This window comes from Penicillium daleae (assembly GCF_028827525.1).
Source record: "Penicillium daleae strain IBT 16125 chromosome Unknown utg000007l_segment0_segment0, whole genome shotgun sequence".
In the NCBI taxonomy this organism is placed as follows: Eukaryota; Fungi; Ascomycota; class Eurotiomycetes; order Eurotiales; family Aspergillaceae; genus Penicillium; species Penicillium daleae.
In genome coordinates, this window is record NW_026623155.1 from 2,955,372 (window position 1) to 2,973,044 (window position 17,673).

The following is a 17,673-nucleotide window of genomic DNA, read 5'->3' on the forward strand; positions in this document are numbered from 1 at the left end:
AGATGGACCACACTTTCACTCCCCCACCGCAGGCAACAACAGCTCGCATTTCCAACACCGCACGCTGACTGCGTGCCTCCTTGACCTTTTCGATATGACTGATTCTAAAAGCGACTCGACACGACCCCATGGACTGCATTTACTGGCGCATTTCTCATTGATATTTTATCCTTTGCATTCTTATCTCCGAAGTGGACTGGTTCCTTTTCCGGGTATTACTTATTGCTCCATATTTTCATTTGTGCTGCTTTCTATCACAGCTCTCCCGGAGCCTCGGGAATGAGGAAACCCTCCTTCCAGCGCGGATAGATCTTCGTGATGCGTTCTGGGCAACGGCTCTTGAGTTTCAGTTTCACTTAATACCCTCCGCCCGATTTGCCGCGCCATTCTGGTGGTCGCTGATTCATTCGAGCTCTCTATTTATTTTTTTTTAGATTTATTTCCTTACAGAATTCTATATTCGTATCTTATCCTGATTTCTGGAAACTCAATTGTGTAGTTTGAGTTGTGATGACTCTCTCTGTAGAACGCTGCGGTATGTAATTAATTGCCTGGGGACGAATCCAACCCCAAAGCTCCGGCGGTGGACCCGCCGATAAGCAATTTGGACGCCCGCATCTCCGAATTCACCACGACCATCAAACTGGGACAACGGAGGTCCATATTGCCTCTTTTGCTACTCGATCACGCTGAAGACTGATCAATAATATGGGTCGCTAAGGCCTAGTCGCCTCACTGGTTCTGTCAACGTTGCCTTGGCTCTCTGCATGCTGCTCAAACTATCCCTTGGCTTGATCGCACCAGCTTCACGATGATCAAGGCAATCTTCTACAGCAAATTCGACACCCAAGAGGGTCAGATCGCGAGCTCTCAGATCCACTCATCCTAATCAATTGCTAACAGAAGTCTATTCCAGGCCCAAAGGTTGTCCATCAAGTCCCCGACGGCGCCATCGTCCCCTCGTCAACCGCGCCCGCGCAACCCCTCTTCCTGACCTTCTCCGACGTCTCGTTCTTTGTGATTCCCCGACAGGAGCTTTGCGGCAACCTGCTGCAGGTCTGCATAAATGGCTACCGTATCTTAGGCTATCCCATCTGCATGAAGTCAGACCGCTATCCGCGCAATGAGTTCATCTTCAACTTTTGCATTGTGCTGGCCGAAGAGGAGGATTTCAGCCAGTATAAGAGCGTGGTGCAGAAGTTAGCGGACTTGATGCATGCATTGGAGGAGCAGAGTGGGTTTCTGTCGAGAGACTTCTCCAAGACAGGCGAGGGAAAGGTGTATAGTCTTTGCGAGATGTTGATGGAGGATTTGAACAATTATTGCGAGTGCATGATTCCCATTGGTAAATGGTGGCTGTTCGACGATTGCGATGCGATGATGCTGACAGTGACTCAGATGAGCTTAATACTTTGAACATCAAATTGTTCCCTATCTATCCCTCGCCCCCGGCGGTCAAGGCGTGGCAGGTACCCTTGTTCACTGTGCGATACCAGGCTTTCATGGACGAGAATTGGGATCTCTCATTGCAACGGGTATGGAGAAGCTTTGGACACGAGACCCAGGTTCTTTGGCTAAAATCTAGCAGATCGTCCCACATATCAACGGTGTCAACAGTGTCCGTATCATCTCCATCCTCGCGGATGCCGATTTTTCCCTCACATGCCGAGCAATCCGGCACTTGTTATACTATGGATGTCTATTTCTCTTGGACATCTTTTCATTTTCAGCCATCTACGCGCCAACAGCTCAATTCAGTCACACCATTGGTTCAGACGAAGCCATGCAGCTTGAGTGCGCGCGCTATGTAAATACCCGCTTCGCACCACACCCACCGATCGGCCCTCATACACCCCTCCCGCCGCAGATAGTGCCAGTAACAGCAGCAACCATTGGCGGCAGTCCTGGTGGTGCCGGGACACTATCAAGCCCGCTTACCGATCCTGCCCCGAGTCTATCTCGTGACGAGTCTCGCTTCGACGCAGAAGAGATATGGCCCTTGTTGGGTGACTCCGAAGACTCACCCAACGGCAGCCGCAAAATTCCCGATATCCCCGAAAATAACAGTATCCCCGCCGGCCAAGGGCCCCAAGTAGTGGATGGCGTTGGGATTGTCGAACTCTACGCGGCCCTGAAACAGGGCCAGAGTGTGAAACAGTGGTACTCACAGCACAGCCGTGAGCTTGCCAACATCGATATCCGCCGATTCATTACCTTCGGCGTGATCAAGGGCTTCCTCTACCGCGTGCATAAATACGCCTGCGCCACCGGCCAGCCAGCACCGACACCACGCTCCTCATCTGTCGCTCCCATAGCTGCATCGACTGGGCCATCTTCGCGTACCACGACTGGGCATAACACTCCCTACACGGCATCAAGCGTTGGCGAAGACGCACCTATTTCCGCCCGACGAGATGGCAGTCGTGAACGTGCGTCATCCTTTCATAGTGGGAGCCGCGGTGTTCTTGGGTCTGGGAGTGCGCCGTCTGGAGTCTTTGAAGATGAGGAGGATGAAATTGATGATCGGACGCTGTCGAAATATCTTGATGGCACGCATAGCTTTGACCAGATTTGTACAGAGTTGGAGATCAGTGAGCGCGAGCTGACGGCTCGATTGAAGAGGTATCCCGGGGAGGTGCTCATTCTCCATCGCTGATGATGTTTATGGGGAGTTGCTATCGTGGCGTATTTTCTGGATAGTTTTCAGTTGTTCATAGTTCATTGATACCCCTATTATTCTTCGGTCTTCTTTCCAGAGCCGCTCATGCTTATTCTTAGTCGCAGTTGGATCCGTGGCGCAGCACGCCTCGGCCCGCAACGTGGATCGAGTGGAACAGAGCAGAGCCCCGCAGCAGATGCGGCTGGGAAGAGAGGCATCACCTGAAGTTGCCTCATCCTGACTTTCTTCTATTTGGACCCCTTCTCATTCTTTGATGCTGCAGCTTCATATTGCTCTGCGATGGCTCTGCTGATCGGACTGGATCATGTCTGACCCTGGCGATACCTTGGACCCCGGCCTCCCTGGCGCGGCGAGCTTTGACTTCACAACCACCAAACGAAGCATACACATTCAGCGGCCCTCTGGCTTGGTGTCTGATCGTACTTACCGAGGACACTACTTGACTGAAGTTTATACTCCGGAGGAAAAGCCTACCGTGGATATCATTTTTGTGCACGGTCTTAATGGTAGCACTCACAAAACATGGACGAGCAAGTCTGGCTGCTTCTGGCCCTTGGACCTTTGGCCAAAGACGCTGGCCTCAGTTCGTCCCAGAATTCTTACTTATAGCTATGGCAATACTATGGACGGCGATGTTGCTCGTCATGCAACGGACCTGGCAGAGGCCACTGCGGCCGAGAGAAAAGTAAGTTATATCAGCTTCATATGATCGTGTACATAAGCCGCTAGATGAGTCACTTGCATACTATACTCAGCCCTCTGGCATCTGATGTATTGAAACCTACCTGGGGATTCAATGCTTGGACCTGCCCTGCATGTACTGAGGGAGCCAAGGATTCAACAGGTACCGCAGAGTGAATGCTGAACAAGAAATCATCAGATGAAAAGATGTCTCGACCGACCGATCATCTTTGTCTGCCACTCGCTGGGCGGAATCGTCGTCAAACAGGCATTAGTTTACAGCTCTGCCCTGGGGACCGATACCTTCGTGCAATCCAATTACCTGTCGACTGCCGGGATCGTCTTTCTCAACACGCCGCACACTGTATCTGATGTCGCCAAATGGGGTACATCATTGCAGAACTTGAGCTCTGCTATTCTCCCTTGGAGTCTCCTAGAGCATTCTCCGCAAACAATCGACTCGTTGCCTGCCATCAGTGCCATTTTGATACAAATAAATCGCCGTTTCGAAAAGATAGAGTCCGAATTTCATGTCGCCAAATTGTCAGAGTTTGAGGGGCAGGCCAACCCTCAGAGTGTTTCCACGAACATGGAGGTTCAGAAAAGGTCTCAACTTGAGACCCTTATCAAAAGCCTCAGGTTCAAATTGAATGACAAAGGCTCACAGCCCCCGGAAGATTATGACAATAAACTCAAGACATCATCCAGCGCCGAGGAATTTATTGAAGCAGACCATGGCCAGATCTTCAAGTTCGACGATGAAGATGAGCTAGACTATACGGGCGTGACCGAAGTTCTCCTTCACTGCTCCCTACAAGCCCCTCGTAGGATCGCGGCTCGCTGGGCTATTGAAAAAAGGGTTCATGCCCTTGGAGTAGAACCAGGAAAATATGCCGGTATGTCTAACTCAAAAACACTCGATACATGGTTTATTTACTTTTTTGGGCCCCCGTCTGATTTCTGGAGGGGTTATGCTAATACTAACTATGATTAGACATTGCTAATCCAGATCTGGCTGTAAGCCGAGGTATTAACAAGAACCGTAGCCCTGAAGATGTGAATAAGAAGAAGGCCCACCAGCTGTTTGTTGCTCCTCCAAATTTCCAACCCAACCCAATTTTTGTCGGCAGGAAGGCAGAGTTGGAAGTGTTACATACCCACCTGTATCATTCCAGGGCTCAAGGTCAGGACCCCAAGTCGGTTCTGATTACTGGTGTTCCAGGGTCTGGCAAGACACATTTGGCGCGGGAGTACGTCTTCACACATCGCGATTCTTACCCAGGTGGAATTTTCTGGATCAGGGCTGGGTCATTCCAAGGAACATGTGAAGGCTTCATAGAGATCGCCAGAGCGGCTGGGCTACTCGACCATATTGAATCCAATCCTATTGACCACCCTGCTGATCTACCGGATGCGCTTGACGCTCTTGACTGGCTTGCGAGGCGAAAGCATTGGCTTCTAGTCCTCGATGGGGTGGAGGTTAAGGATGGGGACTTCAGATGCCTTATACCAAAGAATCCGGAGGGCAGCGTTCTCTACACGACGACTGATGCCGATGTTTTTGGATTACTCATTTTCCAATCATACCATTTGGCCATCCCTCCACTACAGGTCGAGGATGGTTGCAAGCTTATGTATGGGATTCTCGGAATAGACACACCAACAGCGACGCAAGCATTTATCGCAACCATAATGGTGAAAAGCTACGACTGTTTACCATTGGCTATCCACGCAATGGGTCACCACCTCAAGGCACTGGGCAAGTCGATCGGGGATGTTGATTGGAGCGAGTCGAATAGGATTGAGACTGGGGTTTTCCGCGAGGTCATCAACGAAATGTACCGTACGGAGAAGCGTCAAGCTTTGAACTTGCTCCATCTTTTGTCTTTCCTAGACAACAAGATTCCAGTACGGCTCATTGAGTTTGGAAGCGACTCAATGAGCGTGACCGATTCTGCTGATATCATGACCAGACCTCGAGCTGGGGAACCCCCTGATCTTAATACTACAATTGAGACTTTGATTCAACATGGGCTGATTAAGCGGATGGATGGTACTAAAGTGCAAGCCTCCAGACCACTCACAGAGAACAGCGTGTCTCAGTCCGTTGGGCTTTCACACCAACAAGATGAGCTAGGGAATGATAACCAGGAGGGCCTCATTTCTCTGGAACAAGAAATCCCAGAGTTTGGTCAACTTAAAATTCACACTGAGCTGCAGCGGTTCTTCAGGGATGAGGTGCGACTGAAAGATGTCAATCGTTCGTGGGAGCTAGAGCAGAAGGAAACGATAGGAATGGATCAAGCTGGGTTCTATGATACGTGGCTCATCCTCACAAGCCGTTTCCTCATCGAGTCCTATGAGACCGCTCAAAGAACCGCAGCCAAACTTCATGGTCGAGGCTTTTGTCAAAGCGATTGTCAAGAATATGCCAACCATATCTCCCGTTTAGCCCAGCTATTTGCAGAGAGAAAAGAGAGAAGTTCAGGTTCTTTGCCTTGGTATGCACGAGAGGCTCAGGAGAACTTGCAACATCTGCATAGCAAGATACGTCTTGAACTCCAGACGTTATCCCCGGACCCCTATCTGGTGCCTAGAGCCAGACAGCAGTCTATCTTTAAGACACTTCCTACGCGAACCTCGGGAGTTCCCATATCACGGGATGACTTAGATGCCGTGGACTTTGTTCTGACCGAAAGTTACGTTGTCGAGCAAGAGTTCGATGCCACAATAGGGTCAGGGTCTCAATATGTGTCTGATCGAGTATTTTCTGCGGGTCCACATTCTACTCTGGACACTCAAACTGCTTTGACGGGGCCGACAGCTCCCACAGCTGCGACATCTTCAGAATTGGAGACGGAAGATCTACGAACAGTATATTCTGATACCCTGACCATGGATGGCTCGATTAAAGAGGCTTATGTCAATGAGCTCGCACATGAGCTTTTCAAAGCCGTTTCCACTTTCAAATTAGACTCTGCATCCATGAAGCGTGTTGCCGAGGCCATACCTGGCTCCTTGAAAGCATTTTCATCGAGACTTGGATGTACTAGTTCGTCTCAACAGGTCCAACGAGATGTGACGGTATTCATTCACAAATACAGACAGTGAGTTCCTGAATGCTACTTTCCTGTCGGAGTCCGAGTATGATATTTCTGGCTGACAATTCTTGTAAAGTGAAATCGCCAATGCATTCAATAATTCACTGGACAGTCCATTCACCGAAACAGAGTCCATTGCAGATGACAATATGCCACTGAATGAGAAGATGCAACTATGGTTGAGGCATGACATGGAGTCCACTGCTGATCTTCCATCGGCCAACTTTGAAGATGACGAGGCTGGTTATGATGACCTCTTTATGTTTCTGTTTCCAATGATCGAACTAGGCGAGGAATCCAATCCTGATGCTTATCCTGTCATGCCGGGGCTACAGAAATATCGGGAGTGCGTTCTCGAAAATCCAGCCTATGACTGGCTCCTTGGTGATATTCAGAGGCATTGTCTTCTTGAACCGTCAAATCCAGATATTATGGCAGGCATTGCCAGTGCAATTTTGCAAGGCCTACCCTCCCAGCTCCGCTTCAGCAGACGAGAATCTGTACCGTCTTATAAAATGACATATACTTTGGACTGGGACTTGGTTTCCTTTCTGGAGGATCAGGAATACAGCGAGGGCAATTCTGAAGCACTCCCTCTAGTCATCACACTCACTGGCTCCCGCGAAGCAGCCCAGGCGCTGACTTGCTCACAATATATTCATCAGGCGTGGTCATCCTCTGCAGGAGAGATGCTTAAGTTGCTGCAAGCTTTGTTAAGAACCAAATTAGGAGAAAAGGTCACAGGTGTGCTATTATATTATTTCACAGGAAGGCATTTATTTTCTTGTCTGCTAATTGGGATCTAGGCGACCTGCTTGATGGCACAAATCTTGTCGCTTGGTTTGATTCCTCCGAACCATCAAACAATCACAAGATCGTGTTTGAAGTGAAAGGCTCGGCTTATTCAATCGCCGAGGTTGGAGAGCAGCTCGCCTGGCTGGGATCGGCTCTTCGCTCTTCCCCCCATCATGATCAACTCGTATATTGTCAACCTCAAGTTAGCAATCTGACATCGATTCTTGATGGAAGTCGGAATGGCAAGAAGCAAAAGGCTACCGAATTCAGTGCAGATATCTCATTTACAGTCAAACATGCGGGATCTGCCTCCAGAATCAACGGGGAGTGCTGGCACGATCTCTTTCGAAGCGGTGTGGTTGTTGAAGGCTTCCCAATATCTCGACGACCTGAAGTAGGCACGGTGAAAGGTCTTGATATTCCCCTGTCCATGATGGCTCGCCTTGCACAGGCGAATTATGTGAACACTTTCCTGGGCAGTGTGATCCTCAAAGGGTTTTCTTCTATGCTTATTCCAACTGAGAAACATGAAGAGATGATTGTATGGCATTTGATGCACAACAAACACGGCGATAGAATATCATACCTCGACAGCACAGTGCTTCCTGTTCAGGAACTGTCAGTTTCGCATCTATCACAGGCACGCCACATTCTTGGATGGTGTTCTGATGCAAGACATCTTGCAGGTATAGCTTATTGAAATTCCTCGATACTTCTCTGCTAATATCCGTAATTCATAGGGACGCAAGATGCAGCTTATGGTATATCAGGCTCCCATCTTCCAAGAATACGGGAAGACGGACTTCTTAGCCGTGCGTTTATCTATAACGGGCAAATGATTAAAGGCGGTGCACCATTCCTGGTAGGATACAAAGATACGCCACTTCATATTTCCAGAGGTGGCTACCTCCGGAAACTCAAATGGATCATCCAAAAGTCTGTGGTCCTCTGGGACGAAGAGGCAAAGCGAGGATGGTTGCTAAATGGAGCGAGTGCCCTCCTACATCTCGTGCGTGCCTCTATCCTGCATGACACCAAGGGGCCATTTAGTTCAGAGTGTCACTTCAAATGGGAAAGTCTTGAAGAGGCAACAGTGGATTCAAAGAACGCGTCCGAATTTGCTATTGCGGTTCTTTTGAACCACAAGAATCGGGCCCTGACAATCTATGAAGGCAAAGACGATCAGGTCAGGTTCGAAGATCGAGTTGAGCACTTTTTGAATATCCTTGAGCAAATATTTGATTATCAAGTACATGCTGCCGGGCCAGATGGTAGGGGGTACAGTTCCAAGGCTATTCCCAGGGCCCATTTCGAAGGTTGGGACTTTCACGACCTCGCCACGGAACTAGACTCGCTCCATCCACGGCGAGCGACCTTTGCTTCAAGGGAAAGGCATGGGTTGATTTCACGCGTTCAATTCACGCAATAAATCTCCTGGGGCGCGATTTCGGTGAGGTTTTGGCGCCATCAGACGTTTCTTGTCCATACTGGGCTTCACTTCCTAAAGACCAGTACTATTTGGCCGCCGGGATATCAGATTTGAAGATGGTTCTTGAATATACTGGCGACCTCACGACAAATCCCATACGGCTGAGCGAGAATCTCGTGTGGCACAACTCAGATACGGTCTTGAAGCCATGTGGCTGCGCTGGTTCCACCCCGGATCACGCTGATATAGTACAGGTGATATTACCAGACACATTGTCAGTCAAGCCAGAGACACGTACTGAAACTGCCACCTTGGCACGCGATGGAGCGGTTGTCTTTGGATACAATCGCAACTTTCAGTGGCGATGGGGTGATACCGGAGATCCTGAAAACGACGAAATTACAAACAACGAAAGAAACTCGCTTTCACCAACAGGTGACGTCGAAAACACCAGCAGCAATACGCTCTTAGTTGGCTCTGACAGTGATGTCCTTGACGTGTCGAGTTCGCAGATCCATTCAACCTCCACCGATATCACCATTGACAGTACAGTCGTGGAGAATGAGCCAGTACACCCAAAGCCTCTCGTCCGATCATTTACCAGGTGGCAATTGGAGTCACTCAAACCCGAGGACTACGCTGTTGGCATTGTCTGCGCGCTGCCGTTGGAGCTCCTGGCCGTTCGTGCTTTATTCGACCAAACTCACCCCGATCTCCCTCTGTCTGCCGCGGACTCTAATCATTACGCTCTGGGGAGTATGGGACGGCACAAGGTCGTTGCTGCCTGTCTTCCAGACGGAGAGTATGGCACGAACTCTGCGGCGGATGTTGCAGCGAATTTGAGACGAAGCTTTCACCTGGTGAAATTCTGCCTATTGGTAGGCATTGGTGGTGGTGTTCCATCTTCCAGGAACGACATTCGCCTCGGCGACGTTGTTGTCAGCAAGCCTAATAGCATGGGACCCGGTGTCATTCAGTACGACATGGGCAAGGCCCTCGAGAATGGCGAGTTCCAGCAAAGTGGATTTCTACAGCCACCTCCTCGACTGGTAATGACTGCGCTCAGCAGTCTGAAATCCGATCCCCATCTACCGCAAGCTCCTCTTCAGGAATACATCCAAGAAATCGCAGATTGCAGAAAGGAGTACCGTTACCCAGGCCCAGAACACGATCGTCTATTCCCCAGCCATTATGCGCACAATTATAAGCAAGCCACTTGCGATTTTTGCAATGCAATACACGTTAGTAAACGGCCAAGTCGATCAGATTATCACCCAAAAATACACTATGGCCTTATTGCATCCGGCAATCGAGTCATGAAAGACGCAAAACTCCGTGACAGGTGGAGTATGGAGAGAGATGTACTTTGCTTCGAGATGGAAGCAGCGGGGATCATGAATACTTTACCTTGTCTTGTCATCAGGGGCATATGTGATTACTCGGATAGTCACAAGAACAAGCGCTTCCAGGAATATGCGGCGGCAACGGCTGCCTCGTATGCCAAACTCCTGTTGTCGTATATGAAAGATAGCAGTGATTTAGATGCGGCTGCCTTCCGTTCAACCAAGGAGGATCAAGGTCTATTGGGTGTTTTTCGAAGGGCACTGTCCTTTATGGGATGAGGATTTCCCAAAATTGACCGAGGTTGAGTTAAACATAGTTAATTTGAGTATCAGGGAAGGGAGATGAAAAGAGATACTTTCTTGATTCAAGTCCCCGGCATTCGACTAACATCTACCTAGCCACGTAGATATGTCCATGTGAGTATGCCCAGAAGCAGATAATAGAACAATGTCTCCCTTGTACCTCCCTTTATGCAGTGGAAAGGACTCTACCTCCCATAAGAACCAGCGCCGAGTACAAAGTTTCGCTTCTGTAGCTTCAGCCTTGCCGAATTGAGAGAAAGAACAAAAGCAAAAGACTCCCGTTAACGCCGTGTCCGTCATACCAGTCGTGTCGTACCCAGGTATCATATCATGTGCGTGAAAAAAAAATGAAAAGAAAAATCAGGGAAACATGAAGGCGTGTTCAGAAATTGCACAAGATGACAGGCGCAAATGAGGCAAAGAATGTAATGGTCGTAGAAGAAATGATCCGAGACATGGAACCTTTACTCCTCGTCCCAAGCTTCCAATTCGGCCTTCTCGTACTCGGCCATGGTGGCGGGATCGAAAATAGTTTCGTTCTCGGACGGGATGGTGGTCTTAATATCTTCGAAAATTGGAAGGAAGGCCTCATTCCAGCGCTTCCGTCGGTCCATGACAATCTTAGCAGCATCGCCGACGGCAGGGCGAGAAACACCGGCGCCAGCAACGCCACCACCAGCACCGCCAGGGCGGTGCTTGGCCTGTGAGCCCTTCTTGCTCTTGCCCATGGTACGGGTACGCTTGAGATAGGCTTGCTGGACCTGGGAATCCAGATCATCCTGGATGGTCGTGAATTCGAGAAGGGCCATGTGCTCCTGAGCGATCTTCAGCATGCGGGCCTTGCGCGCATTATTTGTGATTATTTGCTTCTTGAGCTCTCCCTGCAGGAGACGCAGGCGCTCTGCCACTTCATCATCGTAGTGCGCGTCGTAGTCGGGGTTGTCATCGGCTCCCAGGAATCCGATGTATCGCAGCTCTGCCTTGGCGCGCTCGTCAAGCTGGGCGTGGTCGAGTTTGGCAACAGAGGTCTTGAAGCCAGTTGGCGAAGCGTCTCGGAATGCAGTAGCCGCAGGTAGTGGCTTGTTCTCTGAGGAGGGTTTGGTGTCCAGAGCGCCATTCGGTTGATCTAGTTCCATCGCGTCACCATTCAGGCCATCGGTGGCAGGGAGATCACCATTGGTGGAGGTATTGCTGTCCTCGGGAAGGGTGCGGTGCTCGTAGCGCAGAAGCGAGACCAAACGACTGAGCAGGGGTCCGATTGAAACTTCGTTGGTTTCGGTCTTGTCGTCGGTTAACTGGTCAATGTTGCCACGACCCTGATTCAAAGGGAGCTGGTCCTTCTCGTCCTGATTTGGGTCGTAAGAGACCCCGTCTTCCTCTGCCCAGATCTGACGATAGTTCTTCTTTCCACGACGCGGAATGATGAATGGGTTCGTACGGTCGCCCTAAACTTTTTGTCAGAATTGAAGACTCAAGAAAGCAAGGAACTTGAAGCTTACTCTTTCCCTCAGCCACGCGATATCCTCCTCCGTAAGAGCTCGCACATACGGCTCAATCCAAGTCTGGAACGTATTGGCGCTGACCTGGTTTGACGGCTTGGCGTTGCTGAAGTCCTTGTCCGGAGGCACACCGGCCATCATGTGGGCAAGATCGCTCTTTGGGAAGCTGGCAACGCTGTAAATCTCCTTCTTCTCATCATCCCCCATGTCCGGTGTGATGTCGCGAATGTGGTAGACCGTGGGATCATCGAACTTGAGCGGATTATCGCCAAATACCTGGATCTGAGGTACAGCTGGCTGCGGTTCGGGCTGGTGGGAGTCCTCACTGGAATCCGAGTCTGGGGAGCCAGGCGCAGCTGCGCCGTCAGCTCCCGTAGCAGCGCCGTTCGGAGACAGCATTGAGGGAGGGGAAAGCGAGGAGCTACGGTCGGAGGCTGCGTTCTTTGCGTGTTTGGAAACTGGAGAAGCCGCTGTTGTTGGTCAGTCGTGCTGGTAAAGGAAGAAAAGTGGGAGGTGGAGTACTGGGGAAAACAAAGTGGAGTGGGAGCTCAGTAGTCGGGCTATGAGTCGCATCACATACCTCCCTCAACCTTCGTTTCCGCACCATCCTGCCGGGCGACATCATGGGCTCCATGATTCAAGGGCCGTTCCTCCTTCGTGCTTGATCGCTCTTTCCGCTTCTTCAGCTTTGCTTTGTGTACCAGCTCATCATCGTCTTCCGTCTCCCGCTTCAGCCTGGAACGTTCGCTAACTTCGCGGCTAATCTCCTGGTCTTCCATCACTTCTTTCCTCTTCTGGGACATCTCTCGCATCCCAGCATTGCAAGCCTCCCCGCGAGCATCTGCCATGTCACTGAGGCTCTTCAGGTATTCCACGAGGGTCTCGAGGGTTTTTGAATCGGGGATGTTTGGGCCAGCCACGAGATCAAGCAAATCAGTGTATTGGCCATTAGCCAGATCAATGAGTTTCGTAACATCATTCTCAAGGTAGCTTGGGATGGGCGGTGCTGCAACAGCAGCGGCACCGCCCGCATTCGATGGCGTTGTGTTGCGACTACGCGACGGGCGCGCATCGCGACCTTTGCCCTTGCTCTTGTAAGCGGAAGGCATGTTGTCTGTTTAGAACGAGATCAACAGCGGTGACAGGTGAACGGGTCAAACGTAGCGAAAGCTAGACAGAGTCGTCGAGATGTAAGTCGCGAGATTCTCAGAGGGCATTCGTGAGTGTCGGATGACGCATGCTGCCAGGAACTGCAAAGTCAAAATTCACTCCAACGGAAATGAATGTCGCTCAAACTTGCACTACCGTTAGCTGTACGAGCCGGAGGATTCAATGTGATATGACAAATGATGCAGGCAGTGAGAGCTCTGTCGCGAGGTACTCTGTCTGGTCTGTCCGGGGGCAGCATTCCCACGTGAAACGGGTCGCCCGGGATCTCGGGTTAACAAAAGATCCGAGTAAGACGGTGAAATGATCATCTCAATTCTGCCCAGAGCGGTGGAGTGCTACCGTACTCAGACCTTTCGTAACAAATGCAGGGAGTGACTCTGTAAATCTACCAATAATCAGTACTCTGTATCCCTATTGGTGTACCTGATATCCTGCTAGGTATCGATTTCGATGTCCTAAAATTCAGGGATGCGGGCTTGGAACATGCCCAATCAACCTCGTGGTGGGATCAATACACTGGGTAGGGCGACAACATATTTAGAGTCCCTTCGATCCTCCACAATTTTCTAGCAACGAATGGAAAGATTGACCATCGTTAATGATGCTTTCTTCACAATTCCAGACCTGCAGTTTTCAAATACACTCAAAGAAGAATGTACCACTACTTGTTCGCCTAAGTAGAATGAATATGGAAAGGCGATACCGCAATCCCTTATCCCTGCAAACAGCGTCTCCGCAAACAGCATGCTACCTAATTCGGCTGACATTCGTTCCACCACATTTTACAATAAACACTATTTCTCCATCGCATGGCGATTGCGGCTGATGTTTCTATTTTCCCAGTCTAGAATCAAGGCGAAGGGCCAGTCTTGCCTCGTGGTCGGAGACGCCGTTTACATTCTTGTGACGGACACGATCGTGTCGTGGCATTCCTTGCCCGATGCTGTTGCGGAACAGGTCATAGTGATCGAATTTGGATGGGTTTAGAGATTTCTCGGCGCTTAGTCGTCGATGCGATTGATTAGTCGTCACTTTTGTGCCTTTTCTCAAAAACAAAAGACTTCCTCATGCGCCCTCATGGATTTCTTCTCCTCTGAGGTCTTCAGCGACCCCTCGCGGGCATCCCGATCTTGACTGCCAACCCTACCATCTGCTCGTGCAGACCCCAAATTCCACATACTTCGATCGATTGATCGTAAGTATGTCTCGTACTTCAGTTTCGCGTTCAATGTCCACGGTGGCCACGCTTTTTGCTGGCCCGGGAAGCGCCGCCAATGTCTCCGGCTCAGTCAGTGTGTGTATAAGCCTCAGCCCTGGAATGCCTCCAGCAATCAACTGCTCACGCGAGATTCTCTATAGGAAAATGTGGGGTTTCGCTATGTTTTGGATAGAACTGTCCAAACCCTTTCCACCAACGGAGTTCCAGAATCCCGTCAAATCTCTGGCCTTCTATTCGTGCCCACCTTGGCTGCCCACGATCCTTGCAATGATCTTGCGGCGCCGTTTGTGCCTAGGAATGTGACTCGCCACGAGGATGTGGCAAGTTTTGGTTATCCCACAATTGGAATTGCCCCATGGGTGTCTGAGGATTGCACCAAGTCGTTTCTGGCTGCCTCACGAGAGGTTGAGTCTGATGCACTAGTATTCTTCCAGCCATATAAAAATGACTCCGAGATCCCTCCTCCGGCGACTAATCTTTGCTGGGATCTCAATGACGGTGACCAGTGGAAGAAAGACAACCAATACCCCATCTACGCAATTCCTGGCCCAGCAGCAACAACTCTGATGCATGAACTTGCCTGGTTCTCAAATGGAAAGAAGAACCGGAGCCGTGGTGAAACCTATCCATCATTTCAGAAACGTGATAGTAGTGTTCGGTTGTTCACAATGATTGCCAATGGTGAGCCATCCCATTATCCAGTCTCCGTACGTAACCAGACCCTAATACTTCGGACTACAGAACCTCAGACAGACTCGAATCCAAGCCTATGGAGCTTCGTGCTCATTATCCTCGGATCAATTTTTGGCCTGACCTTGATAATGTACATCATCTACAGGACTGTCAACCGCAGACGGCTCCTGCAAGCAGCACTTGCCGGGCAACATGATGTAGAGGGAGTTCCAATGCAAGCAACGACTCCAGTTCAGGTGCCCCCAGAAGTTGTCGAACAACTGCCTCTTTACACCTATGCAGGCCCAAGGTCTTCATCTGTGGCTTCGATCGTTAAGGACGAGGTTGAATCCAATGTGGCAGAGATTGATCCCAGTAGTCAATCTCCTGAGCTACCGGCCGAGGTGGCCCGTGAAGACCTCTCCCGAGATACCCCGAGAGTGGTTGGCATTCGAAGACCGACACCGGCCGTCATAAATCCAGGTAGTAGAGGAGTCGTAGCTTCTGCGAATCCATATCGACTGAGCCATACCCAAACTAATTGCGCAATATGCTTTGATCCTTTCATGATTGGATCCACCAGGGTGCGTGAGCTCCCATGTGGGCACATCTTTGACCATGGTTGTATCGATCCATGGCTCTTGACAAGGAACAGCGAGTGTCCGTTGTGCAAGATGAGCGTTCTTGCACCGGGCTCTGGCAACATACCAGCCACACCAGGCATATGAAGACGAATGAATGTTAAGTCTGACATCTGAAAAAAGGGAATGTACAAATACTCAGCATCGAACAGCATATGTATCTTAGCGATTTTATTAGTGCCTGTATCTTTCAGCATGAACCACAGTCTGAGGGCAGGAGTGGAAGTGATCAAAAAGTTACATCGGCAGGATGCTGAGTTGACTTTATTTTGATCAGGACCTATTTCTTGCCCCTTATTTTGCACAAAATATAACTCTTTATTCCTATTCTTTCGTTCCATGCAGCAAGGCTTGTACGCTCCATAGAATGATTTGTATGTAGGCTTGGACTAGACACCTGAGGCCACCAAAGGAGGGAGAAACAGGCGGAGTCGGTGTGGATTTCTTACACGTGACTGAAAATCTATGATTGGCCCCACTAACCAGGCTCGGCTAATCGCTAGCGTCCCACACACAATCTCTCTCACTGATCTTTCTCGCTCGAACTTTTTGCAGTTGCGACAACGACAAACGACCTCGTGAAGCCGACAAGGTACGCTCCTACGCCTTCCTCAATCTACGAAACCCACACGTCAAAAATACCATCAGTCTCCTAACTCTTCAATTGTTCCAGATGGGTGCCCTCAAGTACGTCGAAGAGATCCAGAAGAAGAAGCAGTCCGATGTCATTCGGTTCCTGCTCCGCGTTCGCTGCTGGGAGGTAAGATAGAACTCCCCCTGACCCTCGATTGCCTAACATCTCCGCCGAGCGCTCGTGTGCGTAGCCATAGGAAATGCCTGTATCCCTGGTATTACTGGACGGCTCAGAACCGAACCTCCTTTGGCGGAAATGGTGTTTTTTTCACTGTGGCACAGCAATGAGACCCTTTGGGACTCATGTGTCTTGCTATACACTCGTTGAACATTGCTGAGAGTGCATCAATATAGCTCCGCCAGCTGAACGCCATCCACCGTGCTTCGCGCCCCTCTCGTCCCGACAAGGCTCGCCGTCTCGGTTACAAGGCCAAGCAGGGCTACGTCGTCTACCGCATCCGTGTTCGCCGCGGTGGCCGTAAGCGCCCTGCCCCCAAGGGTGCCACCTACGGCAAGCCCACCAACCAGGGTATCAACCAGCTCAAGTACCAGCGTGCTCTGCGTGCTACCGCTGAGGAGCGTGTTGGCCGCCGCTGCGCCAACTTGCGCGTCCTGAACTCCTACTGGATCAACCAGGACTCCACCTACAAGTACTTCGAGGTCATCTGTGTCGACCCCCAGCACAAGGCCATCCGCCGTGACGCCCGCATCAACTGGATCTGCAACCCCGTCCACAAGGTGAGTTTTTCAACGACCCGAAGAAAATTTCTTCTCAATGCCATGGGATCGATCGGCCAAAACTGACTCAAATTTTTCTTCTAGCACCGCGAGGCCCGTGGTCTCACCGCTACCGGCAAGAAGTCCCGTGGTATCAACAAGGGCCACCGCTACAACAACACCAAGGCCGGCCGCCGCCACACCTGGAAGCTCCACAACACCCAGAGCTACTGGCGTTACCGTTAAGTGCATTAATGCACAGGTCTGGTGTTTTATGGTGGAAAATATTGGCTGCATGTGGTTATCTCTTCGATCGATTCTCTCCCGGACCGTTTCATCTACGCTGGGTTCGAGTTTAATGCAGACCAGCAGGATCTGTTTTTAGCCAAAAAGCCATCTTTGTTTTATGTTGAATTCCCCCCTGATTAACGAAGTATGACTGGTTCAACTCCATACCGGCGCTCCGTAATTGTAAAACCTGTAAGAATCCACTCAGATTCGTCCTGCATCAAGTTGCTGTACCCGTATCCTGTAGATCCATCCTTAGTAGGCCTTGGCGGGTGCTCGCGTGCTACAGCCGGGTGCCTCCATTTTGTAACACTTGAGCACCTCAAACAAGACAACAAACCAGGCTGACCAGCAGTAGATCATCATGCCAGATACTAGCCCAAAGACCGACAGTCAGACTCCATCGCGGACGAATCATCATCACTCTTCAGAGACACTCCCACTGAGCGTGCCCAAAAATAGCGAACGGGCCTCGTGCCTGAGGCAGAAACACGGCCCCTGC

General features: G+C 50.4%; 5 protein-coding genes across 5 annotated transcripts; 4 read left to right on the top strand and 1 right to left on the bottom strand.

The window, feature by feature from the left end:
* Positions 1-811: 811 nt before the first annotated feature.
* Positions 812-2,656, top strand: N7458_008255 (nitrogen permease regulating protein NPR2; the record flags this gene model as incomplete). The annotated part of the gene is made up of 4 exons (XM_056911637.1): positions 812-854; positions 917-1,345; positions 1,399-1,535; positions 1,589-2,656. The coding sequence occupies 4 exons, from the start codon at positions 812-814 to the stop codon at positions 2,654-2,656; spliced, it is 1,677 nt and encodes a 558-aa protein (XP_056764463.1).
* Positions 2,657-2,984: 328 nt separating this feature from the next.
* On the top strand, positions 2,985-6,472 carry N7458_008256 (uncharacterized protein; the record flags this gene model as incomplete). Its single annotated transcript, XM_056911638.1, has 3 exons — positions 2,985-3,365; positions 3,630-4,257; positions 4,356-6,472. 3 exons carry the CDS (start codon positions 2,985-2,987, stop codon positions 6,470-6,472), a joined length of 3,126 nt encoding a protein of 1,041 aa, XP_056764464.1.
* Positions 6,473-8,802: 2,330 nt separating this feature from the next.
* N7458_008257 (uncharacterized protein) lies at positions 8,803-9,739 on the top strand (the record flags this gene model as incomplete). Its single annotated transcript, XM_056911639.1, has 2 exons — positions 8,803-9,652; positions 9,708-9,739. The coding sequence occupies 2 exons, from the start codon at positions 8,803-8,805 to the stop codon at positions 9,737-9,739; spliced, it is 882 nt and encodes a 293-aa protein (XP_056764465.1).
* Positions 9,740-10,796: 1,057 nt separating this feature from the next.
* Positions 10,797-12,940, bottom strand: N7458_008258 (histone acetyltransferase NGG1; the record flags this gene model as incomplete). Its single annotated transcript, XM_056911640.1, has 3 exons — positions 10,797-11,777; positions 11,832-12,301; positions 12,412-12,940. The coding sequence occupies 3 exons, from the start codon at positions 12,938-12,940 to the stop codon at positions 10,797-10,799; spliced, it is 1,980 nt and encodes a 659-aa protein (XP_056764466.1).
* Positions 12,941-14,229: 1,289 nt separating this feature from the next.
* On the top strand, positions 14,230-17,338 carry N7458_008259 (60S ribosomal eL15 domain-containing protein; the record flags this gene model as incomplete). Its single annotated transcript, XM_056911641.1, has 6 exons — positions 14,230-14,295; positions 14,361-14,901; positions 14,962-15,559; positions 16,089-16,293; positions 16,521-16,904; positions 16,989-17,338. 6 exons carry the CDS (start codon positions 14,230-14,232, stop codon positions 17,127-17,129), a joined length of 1,935 nt encoding a protein of 644 aa, XP_056764467.1. The 3' UTR covers positions 17,130-17,338.
* Between the last annotated feature and the right edge of the window lie 335 nt (positions 17,339-17,673).